At 52.2% G+C, this 26,491-nt stretch overlaps 1 protein-coding gene across 4 annotated transcripts in view; it reads left to right on the forward strand.

Moving 5' to 3' along the window:
- SPTBN4 (spectrin beta, non-erythrocytic 4) overlaps nt 1-26,491 on the forward strand; it is an 83,065-nt gene that overhangs the window by 44,298 nt on the left and 12,276 nt on the right. For all 4 annotated transcript variants that reach the window (XR_014806204.1, XM_021094394.2, XM_084960886.1 and 1 more), the window contains exons 18-26: nt 444-534; nt 3,994-4,140; nt 5,864-6,127; nt 19,950-20,174; nt 21,119-21,208; nt 24,033-24,311; nt 24,403-24,533; nt 25,402-25,606; nt 26,004-26,384. Coding sequence is in view for 3 of the 4 variants with exons in the window: in XM_021094394.2 (XP_020950053.2) it covers nt 444-534; nt 3,994-4,140; nt 5,864-6,127; nt 19,950-20,174; nt 21,119-21,208; nt 24,033-24,311; nt 24,403-24,533; nt 25,402-25,606; nt 26,004-26,384 (1,813 nt within the window). In the remaining variant the exon portion in view is untranslated. The remainder of the gene's footprint in view (nt 1-443; nt 535-3,993; nt 4,141-5,863; nt 6,128-19,949; nt 20,175-21,118; nt 21,209-24,032; nt 24,312-24,402; nt 24,534-25,401; nt 25,607-26,003; nt 26,385-26,491) is intronic.

Consider the following 26,491-nt stretch of genomic DNA (forward strand, 5'->3'; position numbering starts at 1 on the left):
ACCTCATGGTTCCTAGTCGGGTTCGTTAACCACTGCGCCACGACGGGAACTCCTCTCTAAGCTTTTGTCCTGTCCCATCCTCCCCAACTCTGAGTCTGTCTCCCTCCTGATGCCTCTCTCTAGTTGTCTCTCATTCTCTAAGTTTTTGTCTCTGTGTCTCTTACTCTGCCTGTAGGTCTGTTATCTCTTTCTCTGGGATTGTGTCTCTCGAAGTGTCTGTATTTCTTTCTTTCCAGATATCTGCCTCTGTCCCTCTCCCATTCTTTCCCTTTCACTCTCCCACTCTCTCTCTCTCCCTCCCCATCTTCTCTCCAGCTCTGTCCCTGGCTCTGCCTGTTCAAAGGTCCCAGGTTCCTAGCCCTGCCAAACTCAATGCCTTCACAGCCCTACTGCCAGCGCCCCCAGCCCCAGGATTCCCCCAACTCCTATCTCCCCATCCCCAGGAGCCAAGAAAACCAACTACGGGCCCAACAATGGATGCAGAAGCTTCACGACCAACTTGGGCTGCAGCACTTCCTCCGAGACTGCCACGAGGTAGGAATTCCAGCTGTGCTGGACCCAGGGTCTTCTTTCGTAAGGAGGGAAGCGCTCCTGGTCTGAGGCCGGTGGGGGCGGGGACGCCCCGTCTAAGTGGGTCGCGGAGCGATGTTCACTTTGTGCCGCCAGGAGGCGTGCGGAGCCTGGCCTCAGTGCGCATGCCTCCCAAGGCTCCACCGCCCACGCGGGCGCCCGGGGAAGGAGGGAGGGGCCTTGGGCGCCCCTGGCAACGGCGCGCGTCCGCGCATACGGGTCCGCGGGGACGCGCGCTGATCTCACCTTTTCCTCGGGAGATTAGTGAGAAGCGCCCTGCTGGGGAGAAGGACTGGAGGTGGGAGAGAGGTGGGGGCACGCACTGGTGGGTCAGCAGCCCAGAGGACAGCTTCAGTCAGAGATAGTCCAGGACCGAGACGTCACCCCTTTAAAAGTGTCCAGGAATCAAGCTCTACCCTTTTAGTAGACCATAAGGATGGTCCCATGTCAGAAGTGGTCCAGGTCCCTTTCCGCATTAGAGATGGTTGAGGAGACACACTTCCTCTCTCTCCGTTCCCTGCTTTCCAAAGAAACTCTTCTGGGCTCCAAGCACATAAGCTATGGCCCCAGGAAGAGATAGATGGTCAGTAAATATTTTCCAAGCCCCAACCCGAGATGGTCCCGGCCGCATCTGTCTACCTGACCCAGGATCATTAGCACCCCCTCCGCAATGATACCGTTCTTAAGTTTCCCCCACCCAAAGATGGTTCCGGAACCAGGCCCCAATCCCCCCAGTTAAAGATGATTTGATTCCCTCCATGGTGAACCCCCATGGTAGCTTGTTCTTCCCACACATGAAATGGTCAATGGCTTTCATAGCCCCCTCCCAACTCATCCATGAGAGTTGGGTGTGGAACTCGAGCCCGTTAGAGATGAGTTCAGGAGCCCCCTGTCCCCCTCCTTCCCTCTGGAGATCATTCTGGACTGAAGTCTTATAAGAGAGATACCAACCCCCCTCCCATATTTCCTGTCCCCGTATTGCTGAAGTAGCCAGGAATCTGAGCCTCTACCCATCTGAGATGATTCAGGAGCACACCGCACCCCACCCTCCTTCACGTAACGGAGGTAGCTCAGGCCCCAGCCTACCCTCCTCTCACCGCCTACCCCTGCCCTGCATTTTGATTTGGCCCAGAGGCCCCTCTCCCTTTAGATTGTTCTGGACCAAGCAGCAATCATCTGAGATGGCGCAGAACCCCCCCCCCCCGCCCCCGCCATGCCTCAGGGAGGGTGGCGATTCCTTCTCAACCCGCAACTGGGGCCTGGCAGGGAGGCGGGCACGGAGGCGGGCACAGAGGCAGGCAGGGGGCGCGCGCGGGCGGGCGCGCTGCCGCGGCGCGGGGGCGGGGAAGGGGGGCGCGCGCCCGCCAGAGCCTCAGCCGTCACCACCACTGCCGCCGCCGTCGCAGTGGAGGGGCGAGACCCCGCCCGCCCGCCGCAGGGACGCCCCGCCAACGCCTCCACCACTTCAGGTCTCGGGAGCGCCCAGGGGAGGGGGCTGATGCGCGCCCCCGCCGAGGCGGGCGGGGGAAGGGGCTTGGGCGCGTGCTCGCCTACCTGCCGCGGGAGGGAGGGGCGCGGGCGGCGCGGGGGCGGGAGCCCCCAGCGTTGGAAGGGGCCCGGGCGCCGGGAGCTGTCCGCGGTGCTGCTGCGGGCGGGACTAAGGGCCCCGGTCCCAAGGGAGGGGAGCGGAAAAAGGAGGACTTTCAAGGCTACTCTCGGGGTAGTGCGGGCTTGCCCTCGGGATTAAGGGGGTCTCAACCTCTCCAGGAGGCTCTCCTCTGGGCAGTGGGGCATCTGAGATTTACCCAGGGATCGGGGGACTCTCAGTCTTTGGAGGGGCTGTTCTCTGATTCTTGCGGAATCTGTATTTAGCCTTAGATATTCGGGGCGAATCACTTTTGCGGGGGGGTTTGCCTTGGACGATGACGGTCTTGGATTTGCTTTGGGTTTGAGAGTTCTGACTTTGGGGGTTTCTCACTAGGTTGTTGGGGACTCTGGCTTTGCCCTGAGTGGTAAGGGTCGGTCACGTTTGGGGGGCTTTACCTCGATGACAGAGTACCTCTCCTTCAGGGGCTTTGCCTTCCTTATGAGCCGTGGCTGCCATTGGCGAACTCTTCCCTGCTTGTCGGAACCTGTGAATTGCGTTGGGGGATCCAGCCTTTGACTTGGCTCTAGTATGTGTGTGCATATGAGGAAGTCTGAAGCTGTCCTGGACCCCTGGGGAGCACATACATGCTCAGGGGACAAGGAGTGGGGTTTGGCCGACTGGGAATTTGTCCTTGGCTACGCCTGCAAGCTAGAGTCCCCTGCTTTTTTTTTTTTTTTTTCCAGGAGGGAGGAGGAGGATCTTGTGACTGAGGGAGGGAGGAGAAAGGGGAGGAGCAAACTGTCCCAGGTGCCAGGTTTGGTTATGAGTGGAGAGGTTCCGGCATGGGGACAAGTCTTATTGAGAGGAAGGGGTGGCTCAGAAAGCAGCCTTGCGATTGGTCCTGCTGAGGGTAGAGAGAGGGACCCACGCTTGGCTGCTTGCATTTTGGATGACTGGTTTTGTTGGTGAGTGTGGGCTCTAGAATTGGCTTTAGTTTGGGAGGGGGGCTGGCTGGAGAGGTTCTATCTGGTCCATGTTGGGGAGTCTGGTGCTAGATTTGGGGGTAGGTTCATTTGGGGAACCAGAAGGTAACCCTGACGCTTGCATTTGAAGGGTCATCGTGGTTTGGGGGAACTGTGGTCTTGGGCTGGATCCTCAAGGCTAGATTTGGAGAGTCCCTTGGGTCCAGTAGGGAGGCTGGACCTGGGTTGTGGGGGATGGGACGGGTCTACCCCAGACTGGAGGGATGGTTTTGGCGGGAACTGGACTATACACTAGTTGGGAGGTTTTTAAGGTATTCCTCTGGCCATATTGGGGGTCTGGGACTAGATATGGGAGCTTCACCTGATACCTTTGGGAAGGTGCTGGAGATCTTGAATTGGTCCTTATTGGACACAACTGAGACTGAATTGAAGGGTCTAAGTGTCACTGCCAGGGCGGGTGCAAGGCTGAACTGGAAATGAACAAAATTGGGTTGGAGGGCTTGTTTTGGAGAACTGATTTGGCTGAAGGTGGGAGGACGCTGACTGGCTCAGGAACCTTGCCTTGGGGCTTAGGGCTTATGGGAAGTCGAGAAGGGCTGCCCTGAGGACTGGGGGGCTAAGGGATGAGGCATTCCGGTGGCCCGTCTATCCATCCTCCACCCCCTAGGAAAGGGCTTGAGCTGCATACCCCCCATCCCCCAGAAAGGCCTCACTTGCAAAGGTTTTTCCATCCCACCCTCTTCTCCCTTCCCAGTCCTCCAAGCCTAGGCCTTGAACTTGGGACTGGTGGAGGGGATGGGGGACTGTGCCAGGTTGGGGGGATTGGCTGAGCCCCTCCCCCTGTCTGCACAGCTGGATGGCTGGATCCATGAGAAGATGCTGATGGCGCGGGACGGCACTCGGGAAGACGGCCACAAGCTGCATAAGAGATGGCTCCGGCACCAGGCATTCATGGCCGAGCTGGCTCAGAATAAGGAGTGGCTGGAGAAGATTGAGAGGGTGAGGATGCAGAAGGCCCCTCTGCTCATGCCCGGTGCCAGAGGCCTTCAGGAACCCACATCTCACTTCCTTCACCACCAGCCTGCTGTTCTCATATCTCTGAACTGGTTCAGATCATTTCCATGTCTGTTTCTAGCTTTGTGCCCTAGGGCAATTCATGTAACCTCTTTGAGCCTCAGTTTGCCCGTCTGTGAAATGGTCAACATCTTTCTGGATGACTGTTTCACCCCTTCCTATAATCTCCCCCACCAGGCTTCCTTCCACACCATTTGGAGCATCTGAAATGGAAAGTCAGGAGTTCCCATTGTGGCTCAGCAGTAACGAACTCAACTAGTAGCCATGAGGATGTGGGTTCAATCCCTGGCCTTGCTCAGTAGGTTAAGGATCATGTTGCCATGAGCTGTGGTGTCACAGACATGGCTGAGATCCTGCATTGCTGTGGCTGTGGTGTAGGACGGCGGCTACAGCTCTGCTTTGACCCCTAGCCTGGAACCTCCATATGCCACAGGTGCGGCCCTAAAAAGACTAAACAAATAAATAAATAAGTAAATAAAATAAACCAGAAAGTCAGGTAGACAGGTCGGGGAAGCCCTGGTTAGCTACAGTGATCTCTGGGTTCTCACTGTGTCTATGCCAGTTACCAGCTCTGGGGCCTTAGGAGGAGTGTGTTAACTTCTTTGAGCCCCAGTTTGCTCTGCTTCAAAATTAAGGAAACAATACATAGAGCTACCTCCCTGGGCTCGTGTACATAAAGTGTTTAACACAAGGCCAAGCACTCCGAGCTATAATTGCTATGGTGTTGTTATTTTTAATATGCAATATAATATATGCAGCTCTAGGCCAACACACATTGGAGCTTGACTTCAGTTTTAGAGGGACGCAGGCAGATTTTTGCTTTAAGCATCAACCCCCAAAACTGCCCCCTAGACCTGCAGCCCTGGATCCCCCCCCCACCCCACCCCCCGCCGCGCTTCTGATGCAAATGGAGACTCCCAAGTGGGCCTTAAACCCTTAAATGGCTACTGATACCCCATAAATGGTGGTACGTGGTAAAGCCCCTCTCCTTTTTTTTTTTTTTTTTGTCTTTTTGCCTTTTCTCAGGCCGCTCCCGTGGCATATGGAGGTTCCCGGGCTAGGGGTCGAATCGGAGCTGTAGCCGCCGGCCTACGCCAGAGCCACAGCAATTTGGGATCCGAGCTGCATCTTCGACCTACACCACAGCTCATGGCAACGCTGGATCCTTAGCCCACTGAGCGAGGGCAGGGATGGAACCTGCAACCTCATGGTTCCTAGTTGGATTCCTTAACTGCTGAGCCATGGGAACTCCGAGCCCCTCTCCTTGACTTTGAGTTTAATGAAGGTTTGCTCTCTCTGCCTTTGTCTCTCTATCTGTCTCTCTCTCCCCTTCTCTTTCTTATGGTCCTCTTCCCATGTTTCTGATTTTGTGCGTGTCTCTGTGTCCATCCCTCTCTGGCTGTCTGTCTCTCCTTGTCTCTATCCCACGCCTGTGTGTCTCTCTGTCTCCCTCCCCATACCTCTGTCTGTCTCTCCTTCTGTCTCTTCCCGTGGTTGCTCCCTTCTCTGCCTCCCCTCCTCATGTCTCTGTCTCTCTGGTTGTTTCCCAACTCCTTGCCTCTGTCTCTCTCCACCTCTCTCCCTGTGTTCTGTTGCCCCACCATCCACTCCCTCCCCTTCATTTCCTGCCTCCCATCGTCTGGGGCAGGAGGGCCAGCAACTGATGCAAGAGAAACCGGAGCTGGCAGCCTCGGTGCGAAAAAAGCTGGGAGAGATCCGGCAGTGCTGGGCAGAGCTGGAGAGCACCACCCAGGCCAAGGCCAGGCAGCTCTTTGAAGCCAGCAAGGCCGACCAGCTGGTTCAGAGCTTCGCCGAACTGGATAAGAAGCTCCTTCACATGGAAAGCCAGCTACAAGACGTGGACCCCGGAGGGGACCTGGCCACCGTCAATAGCCAACTCAAGAAGCTGCAGGTATGGCCTGGCTGACATAGGTGGGGGCTTTCTAGCCACAGGGGGGCCCGAAGCAGGGCCAGATCCCCCTGGAGGTATTTCAGACAGAGGGGATTTTAAGATAGGGGTTTATTTCAAGTGTGTTAGAAGGGCTAGAAGCAGAAAGGAAAAACTGAGTAGTCACTGTTGGAAGCAGCCACCACCCTTAGAGCTTAGGGTGCAAAGGAGGAGGAAGGATTTAGAGCCAAGAACAGTAGGTCGAGAACCAGCACACTGAGGGTTTCACAGCCCCTGACACCTGTTTGCTGGATAGAGAAACCACAGCTCAGAGGTAGGAGAATGGCTTTGCACAGAGTGGTAATGACATTCAGGGAGCACTTCCTCTAGCAGCCTCTGCGCTGAGCTCTCACTGACTCCTCTCAGCAATCCTGAGAGATCAGTACTATTACTATCCCCCCGAGACCAATGGGGAAACTGAGGCACAGAACAGTACCTGGCCCGAGGACACACAGCTAGCCAGCATCTCCCTTAGGAAACAGCAGCTCTCAGAGAACAGACGCAGAGTCTGCCTTGTCTTTGCTCTTAGCCCGGCAGCCGGTGGATGCTCAGTATCCATCCGTGTGATGCACTGACTGGAGGTGGGAACACAGGTGTTGCGTCTCTCCTCCCAGGGTGTGATGGCTCCTGCCTCTATGATCCAGGAACAGCACCTGAGGCTCTCGGAGGTGAACTTACTGGTTCAGGGTAGCAAGTGGCAGAGCCTGGATTCAGATCCAGCTCTCACGACTCTTTGCCACTCCTTCAGATACACCTTCTGCCTAAAAAGTACTTGACACAGGAGCTGCCACTGTGGCTCAGTGATAACGAACCCACGAGTATCCGTGAGGATGTGAGTTTGATCCCTGGCCTCGGTCAGTGGGTTAAGGATCCGCCGTTGCCATGAGCTGTGGGGTAGGTCACAGATGCAGCTGGGATCTGGCATGGCTGTGGCTGTGGTGTAGGCTGGCAGCTGTAGCTCCAGTTCGACCCCTAGTCTGGAAACCTCCATATGCCACGGGTGCAGCCCTAAAACGACAAAAAAAAAAAAAAAAAAAAAAAAAAAAAAAAAAAAAAAAAGCTTGACACAGAGTCTGGCAGAAAAAAAAAAAGAGTCGACTGATAATAAATGACACTAATTAGTATTTATTCGTTTACCTATGCAGCAGAGCTTTACTGAGCACCCATGTCCATATGCCAGGAGCTTCTCTGGAATACAGCAGTAAGCAAACCTGACTGAAAATCACGGCCCCCTCGGGGCTTACGTTCTGGTGGGGGTGACGGACAGAGGAGCAAAGAGAGAAACCGATCTGGATAGGCTGCCAAGGGCAGGATTGCTTTCCGTAGCCCAGCGGTTCCCAGCTGCCTTGGTCTCCAGGATCTCTTTGCCTCTTAGAAATCACTGAGGTCCCCAAAGAGCTTGTCTGTGTGGATTACATCCACCATTATTTACCAGATTAAAAATTACCTGGAGCTCCCACTGTGGCTCAGTGGGTTAAGATCGCCGGCCTTGCTCAGTGGGTGAAGGATCCAGCATTGCCACATGCTACGTTGTAGGTCATGATGTGGCTCAGATCCCATGTTGCTGTGACTGTGGCAAAGCCTGGCAGCTGCAGCTCTGATTCGACCCCTAGCCTGGGAACCTCCATATGGCGCAGGTGAGGCTATTAAAAGAAAAAAAATTTTTTAATTTAAGAAAATAAATAAAAATTAAAACAGAAGTTCTGCTGTGGCACAATGGAATCTGACTACAGGCAGTTCCCTTTGTGTCTCAGTGGTTAACGAACCCCGCTCGTATCCATGAGAATGTGAGTTCGATTCCTGGCCTCGATCACTGGGTCGGGGATCTGGCATTGATGTGATCTGTGATGTGAGTTGAAAATGCAGCCCAAATCCCTTGTTGCCGTGGCTGCATAGGCCAGCGACTACAGCTCCAATTCTACCCCTAGCCTGGGAACTTCCATATGCTACAAGTGCAGCCCTAAAAAGCAAAAAAAAAAAGAATCTGACTGCAGTGGCTGGGGTCGCTGTGGAGGCTTGAGTTCAATCCCTGGCTCAGCACAGTGGGTTAAAGGATCGTGTTGTTGCAGCTGTGACTCAGATTCAACCCCTGGCCTGAGAACTTCCATATGTCGAGGATGTGGCCATTAAAAAAAAAGATTAATATATTTAAATTATTGATTTGTTTTAAAACAACAGTAATAAACCAACCACAGATTAACTCCAAAGCATTCCATCGTGAAGAACAACTGTGTTTTCCAAAGCAGCAAAAAATGTGGGCAGAAGATTGGTACTGTTGTCAGTCTTGCAGCTCCTTTTCACATCTGGCTTAAAACAGCGCTGGCTTCTCACTTCTGCTTCTGCATTCAGTCTTTTAGACCATAGCATGTGTCATATGGTCTTTGCAAAACCCTGCTATGTACCTGGGAGAGAATGAGCTCGATGAAGGCAAACAACACCTTAGCTGGGTTTTGTTTGATTGTTTGTTTTAATAGTTGTAACATTGCAAATCCCCTGAAAAGATCTTGGGAATCCCAATGTGTCCTTGGAATGCACTTTGATAACCACTGACATATGTTCTGTGCTGGCCACTGATAATGCGTCCCTCCTCCCCAGCAGCGCTATTCAGGAGGTGCTATGGTTATCCTCAATGTACACGTGAGAAAACCACAGCACAGAAAGGGTGTGTGGCTCGCCCAAAGTCACACAGCCACCAAGTGGGCATTCAGGACCATGTTAATCCCTAGCCACCCTCCTCCCCTGATACTCACAGACCATAGTGGGGAAGGTGACCGTCTCACTGGCCTCTGAAAAATCGATCACTGCCTGAGATCCGGACCTTGCTGGCTGGGCAGGTGGTGGTCACACGGGGATGACACGACCCCAGGTCTGCTCTCAGCGATTTCCCAGAATATCAGCAGAGACGAGCAGTGGCCTGGATGGTCAGACAGAGCAGAGATCATGTAGTAGAAGCAGCCAGGGGCCAAAGCGATGGAAGCTTGGGCAGGGGAGGCCAACAGATCTGAGTTTGAATCCCAGCCAGGGCACACGTGTAGACATTCTCTGAGCCTCCATATTCCCAGCTCAAGGAGGACCACACCGGTGCGGGCCTCCAAGGGCTGGGTGAAGCTGGGCCCTGGGACGTGGTGAGTTCCCAGCATATGGGGATCTGTGACTGTTAGGGTCCCAACAGGAAAAAGAAGGCACGCTCCACTGAGGATGATTTTCAGAAGGCTTATCCAAGAGCCTTGTCAAAGGTGTGAGCAGAAAATGGAAAAGCCTTGGGACTAACAGCAGGGAACCTTTACTTCCTTGGGAGGCAGGGGGTTGCCAGGCAGGTGTGGGGACCCTTAGTCAAGAATGGCAGCCGGCGGGGCCATGGGATCCTACAGCAGAAGGAAATGTGTGTGATTGGGTCACTTTGTTGTACAACAGAACTTGATGAAACATTGTAAATCAACTATACTTATTTATTTATTTATTTATTTTGTTTTGCTTTTTAGGGCCACACCCAAGGCATATGGGGTTCCCAGGCTAGGGGTCAAATCGGAGCTGTAGCCTCTGGCCTTCACGCCAGATCCAAGCCGTGTCTGTGACCTACACCACAGCTCACGGCAACGCTGGATCCTTAACCCCCTAAGCAAGGCCAGGGATCGAACCCACAACCTCATGACTCCTAGTCAGATTCATTTCCACTTCACCATGATGGGAACTCCAACTATACTTGGATTAAAATAAATAAATAAATAAAGGGATGGCAGCTGGGGAGTTCCTGCTGTGCTACAATGGGACCGATGGCATCTTGGGAGTGCTAGGATGTTAGATTCTATCCCTGGCATTGCTGCAGCTGCAGCTTAGGTCGCAACTGCAGCTTGGATCTGATCCCTGGCCCAGGAACTCCATGAAAACAAACAAACAAACAGAAGGAATGGCATCTGGCCCTTGTTGCTGCTTCAGGGAAGAGACAGGAAGTGTTACCCTGGATTCCGTCTCCCCTCTCCTGTCTGCCCCCCTCAGTCCACAGGGCTGACCTCATGAGTGCAGTCCCACAAGGCCCCACACTCGGTTTTGGGGGGTTTTTTGTTTTGTTTTTTTAGGGCCACACCCGTGGCATATGGAAGTTTCCAGGCTAGGGGGTCACATCAGAGCTATAGCCCATGGCAACTCTGGATCCTTAACCAACTGGGGCCGGGGGGCCAGGGATAGAACCCACATCTTCATGGGTACTAGTTGGGTTCATCTCCGAGGAGCTGCAGCGGGCCCTCCAGCATACATTTTTATGCTCTGCTGTCCTCTTTGGAAATCCTCAACATTCAAATCAAGGGACCTGCCTTTTCATTTTGCACTGGGCCCTGCAAACTGCGGAGCCAGTCCTGACCCCAGCCCACCTGGAAGCCAGACGGCAGGGGAGCCAATAGCCATCCAAACAGGTCAGCCCCCCAGGGCACAGAACGGGGGCGGGGCGGGGGGGGGAGAAGCTTAGACTGTGGGTCAGGAGCGGCCAGCGAAGACCTCCAGCCCAGCAGTAACTATTACTGGGATTGTCAGTCATTTTACGATGATCGCTTACTCTTCCCCAAAGCCTAGGGCAGTGGGTGTGGGTTTGAATCAGAGCTCTGACACTTTGCCAGGTATGTGATGTGGGGCACATGGCTTTGCCTCTACTCTGAGCCTCTGATGCCGCCTTCGTGTGACGGGAAGGACCCTATAGCTAAGCTCCTCGGTGACAGCGGGACTATGGGAGGCGGCAGACACCAAGGTCAAGGCTGTGGATGCTGGAGCCTGGCTGACTTACCAAATGGGTGACATGAAATTATTTCTCATTTTTGTGCATTTCTTCTTCAGTAAAATGGGCCAATCCCAGTAGGGACTTCGTACGCACACTGTGATGATTACAAGGCATGATGGGTGGTTTCAGAATCGCTGACCCAGTAAATCTGAGAGACAGTGCTTGTTTACAAGTTTTAAAATTTTAATTGTCTTCAGCTGAAGAGAACATCATCACTACACCGTGGTCAAAAGCTGGGTTATTTCTTTCCCTTCCGTAGATTATGTCATTTGTGTTGAAATAGTTGTTTCATTTGTTTTTGATTATATTTTCGTTTCGTTTCGGCATTTCCCCCCATGCATATAGTTTTTTTAAAAAAAATGTACTACCATAGTTCCCGTCATGGCTCAGTGGTTAACGAATCCGACTAGGAACCATGAGGTTTCAGGTTTGATCCCTGGCCTTGCTCAGTGGGTTAAGGATCCGGTGTTGCCGTGAGCTGTGGTGTAGGTTGCAGATGCAGCTCGGATCCCACGTTGCTGTGGCTCTGGCGAAGGCCGGTGGCTACAGCTCCGATTCGACCCCTAGCCTGGGAACCTCCATATCCTTCTGCGGGTGTGGCCCTAGAAATGGCAAAAAGATTAAAAAAAAAAAATGTACCACAGTAACAAATCAGATAGTATGCATGAGGATGTGGGTTCGATCCCTGGCCTCACTCAGTGGGTTAAGGATTCGGCGTTGCAGTGAGCTGTGGTGTAGGTCACAGACACGGCCCAGATCTGGTGTGGCTGTGGCTATGGTGTAGGCTGGCAGCTGCAGCTCTGATTTGACCCCTTGCCTGGGAACCTCCATATGCTGCAGGTGCAGTCCTAAAAAGACAAAAAGTAAAAATAAAAAGCTGTGCTGGGGGGGATGCTCTGTGAAGCATTAATGTGGTGCCAAAAGTTGGAGCTGGCTACAGTTCACCTGACGCTGACGGACTTGCCCCAGTTCTCAGGTCATTTAATGCTGTCCGCCCAGCAGCAAATGAGAGCTCCTGACCCCTACTCATCAACTCTTGGTATTGTCAGGCTTTTGTTTTGTTTTGTTTTTTTGCCATTTTCTTTGGCCGCTCTCGCGGCATATGGAGGTTCCCAGGCTAGCGGTCTAATCGGAGCTGTAGCAGCCGGCTTACGCCACAGCCACAGCAACGCGGGATCCGAGCCACATCTGCAACCTGCACCACAGCTCACGGCAACACCAGATCCTTAACCCACTGAAGGCCAGGGATCAAACCCGCAACCTCATGGTTCCTAGTCGGATTCATTAACTACTGAGCCACGATGGGAACTCCTGTCAGACTTTTTAGATGTTTTCCCTGTCTGATGGATGGGAAGTGTATCTCACGGTGGTCTTTTTTTTTTCTTCTTCTTCTTCCTGTAGTCTTTGCTTTTGCATTTTGGGGAGCATGCATGACCTCGAGTGTCCTTATCTCCCTTTTTGGCCATTTAGGTTTCAAAGGGAGGGTTTGGGGCCTCCTGCCCTAAACCAGTGCAGAGTCCCTCTCTGTACTCTGTTCCCTGCACATGGGGGTTCAGCCCCACCAGGCCCTGGAGACCATGAAGTGGGGTCCCCTTTGTTTAAAGGAGAGACAGCCCCAGGGCAGACAGGAGACTGGCCCCGGGGTCACACAGCAATGGGCAGGCCCCAGCTCAGGACTCCTGGGCTAATTCCCCAGCAGAGGGAGCACGAGGTGGGCAGTGACTCAATGGGCCAAGGCCCCCAGATGTAGCCCAGCTGAGCCTCAGAAGCTGCCACTGGGGAGAAAGGCCTCCCTGCTGCCTGGGGAGAAAGGCTTCCCTGCTGCCCCTGGGCCCGCCTGAGAGCCCAGGCCTGGGCGTGCGCAGGAGGGAGGGTGTCGTCCAGCTGGGCACACTTCCTGGCTGCCCCGCCCCTCAGGCTGCCAGGGCCAGGCTCAGCTGGGGGAGGTGCTGGCTCAGGGTCTGAGGCGCGGGATGTGAGTGATCCGTCCCCCTCTGCTTCATCGGAGCCTGTCTCCCACTCCTGCTCCTCCAGTTCCTCTGTGTCTGTTTCTTTTAATTTTCTTTCTCCCATCTCTCTGTCTCTCTCTGTACCTGTCTCAGTGCCTCTGTTTTTTTTTTTTTTTGTCTTTTTAGGGCCACACCTAAAGTATATGAAAGTTCCCAGCTACAGAACTGTAGCTGCTGCTCTACGCCACAACCATGGCAACGTGGGATCCAAGCTGTGTCTGCGACCTACACCAGAGCTCACAGCAACGCCGGATCCTTAACCCACCGGGTGAGGCCAGGGATCAAACCTGCATCCTCATGGATACTAGTTGGATTCGTTTCTGCTGAGCCACGATGGGAACTCCCCATGCCTCTTTATCTCTGTCTTACTCTCTTCTCTCGTCTCTTTTTATTCCAATTCTCCATCTTTCTCCCCCCCCCCCCACCTTTTCTTTATGACCACACCCATGGCGTGGGGAGGTTCCAGGGCCAGGGGTCAAACCCACAGCACAGCAGTGACAATGCCAGGTCCCTAACCCGCTGAGCCACCAGGGAACTCTTCTTCCCCTCTCCCTTGATCTCTCCTTTTCCCTGTGTCCTCCTCATGTCCTTCCCCTTGTCCCCCATCCCAGCTGCTACAGCGGCCTTCCTAGAACCCCACCTCCCAGGTCTAGGCCACATGACCGAGTCCTCCTGCAGGGCCTCCGCCAATTGTCCTTCCTGGCTGAGTGGCCAGATGGTGGAGTCCCGGGCCCCTGCTTTTCCAGTCTCCGGGGGCCTGACCAGCTGGTCTGGCTCAGCCACCAGTTCTTGCTTGGGGAGGGTTGGGGAGAGCTGGGCTCCTGCCACCTGAGGGGGACCAACCAGGGGAAAATGCACTGGAGGCTTTGCAGCTGCTGGGCTGGATCCCTGGGGACTCCTTGCCTCCCCCGCCCTCAGCAAGGCTCTTTTTCTGGCCAAGGAAACACCCTCTTCCCTCCTTTTCATCCGTGGTCCAGCATTCTTTCGTCTAGCTCAGCATGGCCAGGGGAAGAGTCCAGAGTCCGGAGCTACACTGTCCAGAGTTTGAATCCCCTTTGTACTCCCATGTGACTGATGGCACATAACCCCATCTTTCTGAGTCTGATTGTCCCCGATTAGGGAAAAGCAGAGTGACTGAGGGCCACTAGGGTTTTGTGGTCACATGGTCCTGGGTTCAGATTCTGGATTGTGCAGTTTTTCCTCTGGACCAGGCATTGTTCCTCTCTGAGCCTCAGTTTCACCAACTGGAATATGGGAAGGCAGCAGGTGGGTCCGAGTATGAGTCAGGTTGATGTGGGGGTCAGGGCTTGCCTGTCATCATGTGACAAAGCACCTGAAGCTTTTTGGGAAGTAGCTACCTCTGTTTTTTTTTCTCTTGGTTTTTTACCTTTAATGACTTTTTAAAAAATGAAATAGAGTTCTGTACCATAAAATGCACCCTTTTTAAAAAATTTAAATATATTTGAGGAGTTCCCATTGTGGTGCAGTAGATTAGGAATCCCAGAGTTCCCGTTGTGGCACAGCAGAAACGAATCCAACTAGTATCCATAAAGATGCGGGTTCGATCCCTGGCCTCTCTCAGTTGGTCGGGGATCCAGTGTTGCTGTGAGCTGTGGTCGCAGATTCGGCTCCAGTCCTGAATGGCTGTGGCTGTGGCTGTGGTGTAGGCTGGCAGCTGCAGCCCCAATTCGACCCCTAGCCTAGGAACTTCCACATGCTGTGAGTTTGGCCCTAAAAAGACAAAAAAAAAAAAAAAAAAAAAAAAAAAAAAAAAAAAAAGACAAAGAGTTAGTGTTTTCATCCCTGCTAATCTGAGCCATGAAAGACGCTATTTGGAATTATTTTAATTTGCATTTTCCTAAACATTGAAGGAAACTAAACATGTTATTGTGTGTTTAATGACCATTGTAATTCTGTATCCTTTGCCCATGATTTCAAGAAAGGATACAGATTATAAGGAGTTCCCGTCATGGCACAGCAGAAATGCATCCAACTAGGAACCATGAGGTTGTGGGTTCGATCCCTGACCTCACTCAGTCAGTTAAGGATCCGGCGTTGCCGTGAGCTGTAGTGTAGGTCGCAGACGCAGCTTGGATCTGACGTTGCTGTGGCTGTGGTGTAGGCAGGCAGGTGCAGCTCAGATTGAATCTCTGGCCTGAGGAATCTCCATATGCCAGAGGTACAGCCCTAAAAAGACAAAAGACAAAAAGAAAAAGAAAAAGAAAAGATACACATTGTAAATAGGTGTTTAAAATACGTGGCATTTGTGTAGAAGCAGACGAGTGGCAGCCCCTAGAGTTATGTCATCTCAGGTCTCATGGGCACTTGCTGGAGCAGTGGTGAAGAGGTCTTCATTTCAGGGGAACTGGAACTTAGAACGGCAGCATTTCAGACTGTATTGGAGTTTCCTGACCGCTAATGCATTTTTACTTTTCTATATATCTGCAAGAATTTTCTTAGGGAAAAATTTGGCGGAGGACTATTTCACTTTTCTCTGATTTCTGCCACTTATAATTGTGCCCTTTAAAAATTTTCCATCATCATGGAGTTCCCGTCGTGGCGCAGTGGTTAACGAGTCCGACTAGGAATCATGAGGTTGCGGGTTCGATCCCTGGCCTTGCTCAATGGGTTAAGGATCCGGTGTTGCTTTGAGCTGTGGTGTAGGTTGCAGACATGGCTCGGATCCCGCATTGCTGTGGCTCTGGCGTAGGCCAGCGGTACTGCTCCGATTAAGCCCCTAGCCTGGGAACCTCCATATGCCACGGGAGCAGTCCTAGAAAAGGCAAAAAGACAAAAAAACAAATTTCCATCATCCATGGTTTTGACTTGTGATAAGGTTTGATTTTTACAGACTGTAAACTGTATCAGCTGGGACTCTTTGGGCTGCAGTTCAGAGGATGAACTAAAGGGGATGCTGTTGCTCTCCTAGATAAAAGATCCAGGGGCTGTGAGCTTGGGGCATGGCTGGATCAGGTCCTCAAATTCTGTTCTTAGGAATCTGTCTTTGTATCTGCACTCTGACGTGTTGGCCTCATCATCAGGAAGACTGTTCCATTTTGGTGACAAAACTGTCCCCAGTATCCTAGGCCTATGTTCTGACAGCTTTAGGAACACAATGAGAAGGAGACCACCTCTTTTGAGCTCATGCTTTTCCAACAAAAGTAGGAAGAGTTTTCACTGGCTGGTCTTAGGTCACATGCCATCTATTACCCAGTCTTTGTGGCCAGGGTTATTCAGTGTTCTCATTGGCCAGGCCTGAGTCACGTGGCCATCCTTGGGCCACTGACTTTCATCAGCCCTTTAGGAAGCTGGAAGAGTTTTCACTGGTCCAGTTTAGGTAACATGACTATCTCTCACCCAATCCCTGTAGCTAGAATGATTTCAGTGTTCTGATTGGCCAGGTTTGGATCATGTGGCCACTTTTGGCCCTCTAGGTTTTATTATTGTTATTTTTATCTTATTCTATTAAGAAGCTCAGGAGGGAGTTCCAGTCCTGGCTCAGTGGTTAACAAACCCTACCATTATCCATGAGGACATGGGTTCGATCCCTGGCCTTGTTCAGTGAGTTAGGGATCCAGCATTGCCGTGAGCTGTGGTGTAGGCCAGCAGCAACAGCTCCAATTTGACCCCCTAGCCTGGAAACCTCCATATGCCTCAGGTGAAGCTCTAATAAGACAGAAGAAGAAAAAAAAAAAAAAAAAAAAAAAGGAGAAGAAGCAGCAGCAGCTTAGGAGCTGACCACCTTTCAGTTTCTGAGAAGGAAGGGACTGATACTGGATAGGCAGCAAAACCAACACCTCTGCACTACAGAACCTAGCAAGGAAAGTCTTGACTTGGTTCTTAAATTTTGAGCTCTGGGTTGCAGTCTTTTGCTGTAATCTGTTACCACTTAATTTCATTATTGTTATTTTGTTTTCATTTCTTTTTTTTTTTTTTTTTGTCTTTTTTGTTGTTGTTGTTATTGTTGTTGTTGTTGCTATTTCTTGGGCCGCTGCCGCGGCATATGGAGGTTCCCAGGCTAGGGGTCAAATCGGAGCTGTAGCCTCAGGCCTACGCCAGAGCCACAGCAACGCGGGATCCAAGCCGCGTCTGCGACCTACACCACAGCTCACGGCAACGCCGGATCGTTAACCCACTGAGCAAGGGCAGGGACCGAACCCGCAACCTCATGGTTCCTAGTCGGATTCGTTAACCACTGCGCCACGACGGGAACTCCTGTTTTCATTTCTATATTTCCCCCATCTGTTTAGAATCACAAAGTAATATATAAATATATTCTTTTGGTAAAAGATGCTACTAACCTAGAAGTCTTCCTTCAATATGCCTCCTGATCCCACACTCCAAAGGGAACCTCAATTATTATTTGGTCTGCATCCTTATAGACCTCTTCCTATGAGTTAACAGATGTACCTATATGGATTATTAATGGTTTTACTTCGTTTCCCATGTTTAGTTTAAATTCTTGAATAAATATTATGGTTCAAAATGAAAAGCTATATTAAACACTCCTACGTGCAGTCTCTACTTCATCCCTGTCCCCATTCACTAAGTTCTCATCCCTTCAATAGGTAGCATCTGTTTTTAATTTCTTGTGTATTTCAATGGAAATGTTATGCATCTGAGGCCCACTACAACTATCTATTCATAAGTTTGTTCTAAATTTTTTTTTTCCCTCTGAACAGTAAGGCTTGTGTATTATTCCATACTGATGTGGTAATGTGGATTTGTTTAACCATTTCACTCTCTCTTTTTTTTTTTTTTTTTTTTGTCTTTTTTAGGGCTACATCTGCAGCATATGGATGTTCCCAGGCTCAGGGTCGAATCTGAGCTGTAGCTGCCGGCCTACACCACAACCAATGGCAACGTGGGATCCGGGCCACATCGGCACCCTACAGCACAGAACACGGCAACACCAGATTCTTAACCCACTGAGGGAGGCCGGGGATCAAACCCTCATCCTCATAGATACTAGTCGGATTTGTTTCTGCTGAGCCACAAGGGGAATGCCCCATTTCACTCTTTTTTGTTTGGTTGTTTTGTTTTTTGGCTGCCCCAGGGCATATGGATTTCTGGGCCGGGGATCAGATCTGAGCCACTGTCTCGACCTATGCCGAAGCTGCGGCAATGCCAGATCCTGAACCCACTGTGCTGGGCCAAGGATCAAACCTGCCTCCCAGGACTCCAGAGATGCCACCCGTCCTATTGTGCCACAGAGGGAACTCCTAGCCATTTTACTCTTGAATGGCACTGAGTTTGTTTCCAAATATCTCTGCTACAATGAACACCCTTGGACAAACATCTCTGTTCCTATGTGCCAGCACTTCTTTGAATACATGCCTAGAAGGGAAAGTGCTGGGTCAAAGCATTTTGACACATTTTGCATTTTGGTAGGACCTCCCAAACTGCCTTCCAAAAAGTCTCTACTAATTTATACCACTGACAGTGGCTGTGTGTGCCCACTTCCCTATATCTTTGCCAGCACTAGATAGTATCTGTCTTAAGATTTTTGCCAATCTGATAAATAGAAAAGGATTCCTGGTTTTAATCTGTATTATCCTGCTGCTTAGTGAGACTGGACATCTTTTCATGTGCTTATTTTTTTTCTTCTTTGTGTTGCCTCCTCACATCCGACGCCCATTTCTCTTTGGGGCAAGCTCTCTTTGCTGATATCATTCATTTGTGCATTGAACAATCTCAATTGAAGGCCTATTACATGCCAGGCACTGTTCTAGGAACTCAGAAACTCACATTCTAAAAGCAGGAGACCAATTTTAAAAACTCACAGGCGTTCCCATTGTGGCACAGTGGAATCAAATCTGACTAGTATCCATGAGGATGCGGGTTCCATCCCAGGTCTTGCTCAGTGGGTTAAGGATCCAGTGTTGCCATGAGCTGTGGTGTAGGTCGCAGACGGAGGCCAGCAGCTACAGCTCTGATTTGACCCTAGCCTGGGAACTTCCATATGTTGCACCGTGGCCCTAAAAAGAAAAAAAAAAAAAAAAAAAAAAAAAAAAACCTCACAAGTAAAGACAGAGTTATTCTATGGTGGTGAAGTGCCAGCCGTGGAGCCAAAAGGAGCAGGATAAAGGGGAATTCTTTTACTGTTGAAGAAACTAGCTCCTTGCTCTAACATGTATTAAATAAATATTCTTCAAATTTGCCATTTGCCTTTAAATCTAGAAATTTTGGTTGATGCAAAAGTATTTTATATGGCCAGATTTATAAATCTTTCCCTTTATGGTTTGTACGCTTGGAAAGATTTTTCTCCATCCCAAGATTATCAAAGCGTTTGCCCAGGTTTTCTTGGTATGCCTCATGGGTTTACTTATTCCACCTAAGTCTTTAATCCATCTGGAATTGGTTTCAGCATAAAGAGCGAGGAAGGGATCCAGCTAAATTGGTCAGCCACTTGGCCCCTGACCATTTACTGAATAATCCATCCTTTCCTTGGAGATTGGAAACGGCATCTATAAACTGTAGGAATCCTCCTGTGTATTTGCGTCTGCGTTTGCACTTTCTGTCTATCCCTGTGGCACTTCAGCCATTTAAATCTCTATAGCTTTGTGTTTATTTTTGATATTTGGAAAGGCTGAATCTGGACAAATTACCTAACTTTTCTGGGCCTCAGTTTCCTCCTCTGTAAAACAGGGATACTAGCAACCTTGAAAGGGTTTCCCGAGAACTAATAAACTAATGGACGCTTTAGTCCAGGGGGTCAGGTAAGCCTCTTTGAAAAGATAATATTTGAGCTGAAATCTGATAGACAGGGAAGAGCATGCTGAGCAGAGGGAACAGCAACAGCAGAGGCCCTGAGGCAGGAGCTAGCTTAGTGGGTTGCAGAATCAGCGAGGAGGGCAATGCTTCTGGAACAATTGAGCAAGGCGAGAGTGGAATAGCTGGCCGCGGCCAGGGGTTTGGCTGTCACCAGAAAGGTGCTGGAATTGGAATACCACAGCGGGTTCCGGGTGTGTGTGTGGCGGGGGGGGCTGACCCCGCGCTGTCCCCACAGTCGATGGAGTCGCAGGTGGAGGAGTGGTACCGCGAGGTGGGAGAGTTGCAGGCGCAGACCGCGGCGCTGCCTCTGGAGCCGGCGAGCAAGGAGCTGGTGGGCGAGCGGCAGAACGCGGTGGGCGAGCGCCTGGTGCGTCTGCTCGAGCCGCTGCAGGAGCGCCGCCGCCTGCTGCTCGCCTCCAAGGAGCTGCACCAGGTGGCGCACGACCTCGACGATGAGCTGGTGAGGATCCGCGCGGGGATCCGGGGCGGGGCCAGGGTAAGGGCCGGGGGTGTGCGAGGATGGGGCGGGCAGAGGGGGCGGAGACTGGGAGGGGGCGGGCCGTGGGACCTTGCGGGTTCAAGGGTGGCGACGGCTGGAAGACCTACCCACTGATACAATGATAGAGCCAGTCATTCAACCCTTAACTTTTTAATTTACTCATTCATTCATTCGTTCGTTCTCATGTCATTAACACTTTAAATCGTTGATTTAGCCATGGTCGTTGATTTATTTATCTACTCATCCTTTATTTCTTCCTTCACTCACTGATTTGTTATTCACTTACTTGTCCTTCACCCATTCATTTCCTTAGCCACTCACTTCCGGATCTGCTCACTCATTCATTCACTCTCCAATTTGCTCATTCACTCGATCATTCTGGGCCCAGCCCAAACCTGACGCTAGGATCACGAGAGTCACCGGGCAGATCCTGCCTCTTCCTGCGCATGGGAACTCAGAGTCCAAAGAGGAAAACAGACTTGTCCTAAATCAGGATAACCCGGGGTGGTTAGGACTGTGATGGGGAAGCCAGGCGGCCGTGGGAGCCCAGAGCAGGCAACCAGCCAAGTTCCAAAGTCAGGGAGAGGTTCCTGGAAAAGGAATTGTCTGAGCTGAGACACGAAGGAAGAGTATGAGGGAGCCTGCTGAGGGAGTGAGAAGGGAATCCAGGAAGCAGGACCTGCCTGTGCAAAGGTCAGGAGTGAGCAGGAGCCTGTTGCAAGGGCATAGAGCAGGACAGAGCATGGAGACGTCTTCAGAGGAAACTGAAGATGCGAGCAGGCTTTTAGGTGAGGAAGGGCCTTGGAGGTGTGGAGGCTTGGATGCTTACAGTTTAGTTGGGACGTCAGGGTCCTTGCCCTGCTCCCTGTGTCCTCCTCTTGACCTGCTCCCTGATTCCTCTCCAGGCGTGGGTCCAGGAGCGGCTGCCACTGGCCCTGCAGACAGAGCGAGGCAATGGTTTGCAGGCCGTCCAGCAGTACATCAAAAAGAATCAGGTGAGCAGAGCCAGGGCAAGGGTGAGGGTTAGGACACATTTGGATACGAATGATAGAAAATAGCTTGAGGTGATTAAAGCCAAAAAAGGGAATTTACTGGTTCTGATAATTGAGAAGACTGTGGACAACAGGTACAGATGCATCCAGCTGCTTCCAAGATGTCATGAAGTCATGAATCTCTCATTTCCTTTTTTTTTTTTTTTCTTTTCCTGTTAGCTTTGTTCTCAGGCCAACTCTTTTCTCCTACTGGTAAAAGATCTCCAACAGATTCAAGTTTACATCCCACCAGTAAAGCTGAGGGGAATTTTTCTCTCTCAAGAATTTCCGAAGTTGTCCCAGGAATAACTGTTAGGCACAATTTGAGTCACATGTCTACCCTGAGCTACTACTGGTGACCAGGGATGTAGATGGCTCTGAATGGCCTGGTCTGGGCTAAGGGCCACCCCTGGAACTTGCAGCTGGGGTCAGCCTTAACTGAATTATCTGAGCTGAGATGGAGGCAAGGGGGTTCCCCCAAAGAAAATCAGGGTCCTGTGACTAGAAGTGAGGCCATCTATTGGGCCACAATAAAGAAGACAACAGACAGGAGCTCCTGTTGTGACTCAGTGGGTTAAGAACCCAACTAGTATCCCTGAGGATGCAGGTTCTATCCCTGGCCTCACTCAGTGGGTTAAGGATCCGGCGTTGCCACAAGCTGCAGTGTAGGTCACAGATGTGGGTGGCCCCGGGTGTTGCTGTGACTGAGGAGGCGATTCGACCCCTGACCGAGGAACTTCCATATGCTACAGGTGTAACCTTAAAAAAAAAAAAAAAGACAGCAAACAAACAAGAACTCCAAACACCTATAGGGAGAGAGGACAGAGTGCTGACTCCTATGCTGAGCACAGTGGGGGCTTCTGAGCCTCTCAAATCTCTGGATCTCTATTGACTGCTCTGGGCCTTAATTTCCACATCTGTATAAGTAGAGACTTGGTCTAGAGCAGCGCTTCTCCAATCACTTAGCAAAGGAACCCGTTGGTCAGAACAACTTTCACCAAAGCCCAACATAAGAGGGCTTTCCCATCATGGCTCAGCAGAAACAAATCTGACTAGTATGTGTGAGGTTATGGGTTTGATCCCTGGCCTCCCTCAGTGGGTTAAGGCATATATAAGAGGAATAATAATAATATATTGATTAAAGACTTGTTATATGCCAAGTACTGTCTTGGGGGTTATGTCAGTTAGCTGATTTAATCTCCATGGTAACCCTATCTGGTGGGTATTGTCATTTCCAAAATAAATATAAACTGGGAGAATAGGGCGCTGAAGGATGGGGAGGAGGTGGGTATACAAAAAACATTTTTTTATGGCCACACCCGTGGCGTATGGAAGTTCCCGGGCCAGGGACTCAGTGTGAGCTCCAGCTTTGGCAACCTGGATCCTTTTTTTTTCCTTCTTTTTAGGCTTCCCCTTAATTTTTTAAAATTTTATTTTATTTTTATTTATTTATTTGTTTTTGCTTTTTTAGGGCCGCACCTGTGGCATATGGAAGTTCAGGCCAGGGGTGGATTCGAAGATACAGCTGCCAGCCTACGCCACAGCCACAGCAAGGCCAGATCCTTAACCCATTGAGCGAGGCCAGGGATTGAACCCGCATCCTCCTGGATCCTAGTCGGGCTCATTACCGCTGAGCCACACGGAAACTTCTGGCAACTTGGATCTTTAACTCAGTGTGCCACAGCAGGAACGTCTTGTTTTCTGTCTTGATGAAAATACTCGTGGCTGTTGACAATGTCGGGAACAAACAAAATGGGCCCATCCTTCTCACGGTGGAGGAGCCAATGAAGTGCGCTTAATGCTTAATGGTGTGTGTGTGCGAGTGCTAGATACACAGGGGCTGTGAAACGAATAATAGCTAATATTTATTGAGCACCTACTGTATACTTGGTGGTGGAGCTTTTTTTTTTTTTTTTTTTTTTTTGGTCACACCCTCCCATGAGGAAAGTTCCGGGGCCAGGGATTGAACCCATGTCGCAGCTGTGACCCAAGCCAGGCACAGTTTTAAGTGCTTCATGGTACAGCAACTCCACGATGTAGATATTAGGGGACCACCCCTAGCCACGTGCCAGTGGCAAGTTCCTCAGCCTCTCTGTGCCTCAGTTTCCCGTCTGTAAATGGAGAATCATGTCTGGCTCCAGGGGTTGGAGTCAGGACTAAATGAGTGCTGACATTATGCAAAGCCCTCTTACTTAGCAAAGTGTCTGGCAGGCTCTCAATGTTGGCTGTTCTTATAATCTCCATTTACCACTTGGGGAAACCGAGGCATAGGAAGCATTAACTAAAGTACTTAGCAAGTACAGAGCTGACTGAAAGAACCTTCTGGAGTGATGGGAGTATTCTGTATCCTGATCTCAGGACACAGATGTATAATGTGTAAAAACATGTGGAGCTGTGCTTCTAAGATTTGTGAACATCACTGAATGTAAGTTGTACCCCAAGCACCCCTAAGTGGCCTGATTCTCAGGCCTATGTTCCACCATTAGGGGGTGTTTCGCATCAGCAGGCACCGTGTTGGAGAGCGGAGTCTCTGGATCCGGCCTCTGGTGTTCAAATCCTGTCGCCCCCTTACTCGCTGCCTGTTCTCGGGCAGCGTAACTTCCTTCCCCTCTCGGTGCCTGTTTTCCCACCTGCAACCTGGGGGGTTGCGTGATCGAGGAACCGCAAAACGCTTGCGTGGTACCCGGCACGGGGTGGGCGATCTGCGGCTGTCTGTTATTCTCTCCTGTGCAATGCCAGTCGTGGAGGCGCCCGGCCTCTGAACGCCCCTCTCCACTCCCACCCCTAGGGCCTGCGGCGGGAGATCCAGGCGCACGGGCCGCGCCTGGAGGAGGTGCTGGAGCGGGCGGGCGCCCTGGCGTCGCTGCGCAGCCCCGAGGCGGAGGCCGTGCGCCGCGGCCAGGAGCAGCTGCAGGGCGCCTGGGCCGGGCTGCGGGAGGCGGCCGAGCGGCGGCAGCAGGTGCTGGACGCCGCCTTCCAGGTGGAGCAGTACTACTTCGACGTGGCCGAGGTGGAGGCGTGGCTGGGCGAGCAGGAGCTGCTCATGATGAGTGAGGACAAGGGCAAGGTGCGCCCGAGCTGGGGGTGCGGGGGGGTCTGGGGGCGCTGGAGCCCGGGGCCGGCGCTGCCGCCTCATCGCAGGCGCCGTGTGCCCCCAGGACGAACAGAGTACCCTGCAGCTGCTCAAGAAGCACCTGCAGCTGGAGCAGGGCGTGGAGAACTACGAGGAAAGCATCGCACAGCTGTCGCGCCAGTGCCGGGCGCTGCTGGAGATGGGGCACCCGGACAGGTGGGCGGGCGGAGGGATCAGGGCCCGGCAGGGTGGGGCAGTTCTTAGGGAATGGTCCAGCGGTATCTGGAGCTTCGTTGTTGGAAACTGGGTCAGGGCTAGGATTGGGAATTGGGGTGGGAGGGGCCCTCCTTGCCCTGTGCTGGTGCTTTCGGATTTGGGCCAGGGGTTGGAGGCCCAATGGAGGAGCAAGACGCAGGGATGTTTGAGCGGGCGGGGCCTGGAGCGCTGGGATTTGTGTGTGCCGGAGAGCGGGGATGTGTAGGACTGAGGGGAGAAGTAAGAGCTCAGGACAGAGAAGGGTCCTCTTCCTACCTAGTGTCTGGGCAGTGCCTAGGACAGAAAAGCCTGGAGCACTGCGATGGGGTCTGGCCTGAGACCTCTTGGGTGGCGGGTCATGTGACCTCCCTGAGGTTAAGTGTAGGGGCCACATGTAGGAGGTTTGGACGGAGGGTGAGATCTGAGACAGAGGCACAGGTCTAGACTTCTGTCCGCCTCAGCCTGAAGGTCCCAACTGAAGGTGAGCTGAGTTGGCTGGGGACTCAAGGAGGGGATCTGGAGCCCCGCCCAGGTTGCTGGAGGGGCCAGTGTGGGACCACAGACCGAAATACCCTCTGGAAGGGTCGGAGGTGGCAAGGGGGATGAGAGAGTGATGAGCTTATCAAGCTTAAGGAAGCAGGGTTTTCCCTGAGCGCTTAGATGCAAGTACTGGGCGGGCCGCATCCTCCGTGAGAGTCTGAGGGTCAACCCTGCCTGAAGGTTCAGAAGCAACACAGCCCTGCCCTGAGGGGAGGGGGGACAGGGGGGCAGAGCTCTGTCCTGGAGGTCTCAGGGGGGTCCATCCCTGCCCCTCCCCATCCCCCACCAGCGAGCAGATCAGCCGGCGGCAGTCGCAGGTGGACCGCCTGTACGTGGCGCTCAAGGAGCTGGGCGAGGAACGCCGCGTGGGCCTGGAGCAGCAGTACTGGCTGTACCAGCTCAGCCGCCAGGTGGACGAGCTGGAGCACTGGATCGCAGAGAAGGAGGTGGTGGCTGGCTCCCCCGAACTCGGCCAGGACTTTGAGCACGTCACGGTGAGCATCATTAGGAATCAGCAAGGACACCAGTGGCCACTGTGCATGCCCCCAAAGTTCTCTGGGCCTCAGTTTCCCCCTCCGTAACAGGAGGATTATGGTAGCACCACTTCCAGGCTCTGTCGTGAGACAAATGAATGACTCAGCACACACAGGGCCCAACGCAGTGTTAGTTATGACTCTTATCTCTTCTTATTTTTATTGTTATTGTTAGTTACCTCATTGCTGCAGCCTGAGTGCTCAGTAAGTGTCGGCTGTTATTTTGTATGTTATTTTTTGTTCTGATTGTCATCAGTCGTGTTCTTGTTACTGGTACCTGCCACAAGATGGTGGGTGGGAGGGGGGCTGTGTGTGCAGCACCTTTGCCCACGCTGTGTCCCCCACTTCCGGGTGGCAGGTGCTGCAAGAGAAATTCTCGGAGTTCGCCAGTGAGACCGGCACGGCAGGGCGGGAGCGGCTGGCAGCCGTGAACCAGATGGTGGACGAGCTGATCGAGTGTGGCCATACGGCGGCGGCCACCATGGCCGAGTGGAAGGACGGGCTGAATGAGGCCTGGGCCGAGCTGCTGGAGCTTATGGGCACGCGGGCCCAGCTGCTGGCCGCCTCTCGGGAGCTGCATAAGTTCTTCAGTGATGCCCGAGAGCTTCAAGGACAGATCGAGGAGAAGCGGAGGCGACTGCCCCGCCTAACAGCCCCACCTGAGCCGAGACCCAGTGCCAGCTCCATGCAGCGGACCCTGCGCGCCTTTGAACATGACCTGCAGCTCCTCGTGTCCCAGGTGGGGCGCTGGCGGCCAGGAGGGGCAGGTGGGAGGGCCCAGATAGTGTGATCAAGGGATGGAGGCAACAGAGCAAGCAAAAATCAGGCTGCAGAGCACACTGACAT

This window comes from Sus scrofa, chromosome 6, assembly GCF_054392235.1.
Source record: "Sus scrofa isolate SSC_HxYL_T2T_F1_AM1 chromosome 6, Sscrofa_HxYL_maternal_Yorkshire_Landrace_v2.0, whole genome shotgun sequence".
Taxonomy (NCBI): domain Eukaryota; kingdom Metazoa; phylum Chordata; class Mammalia; order Artiodactyla; family Suidae; genus Sus; species Sus scrofa.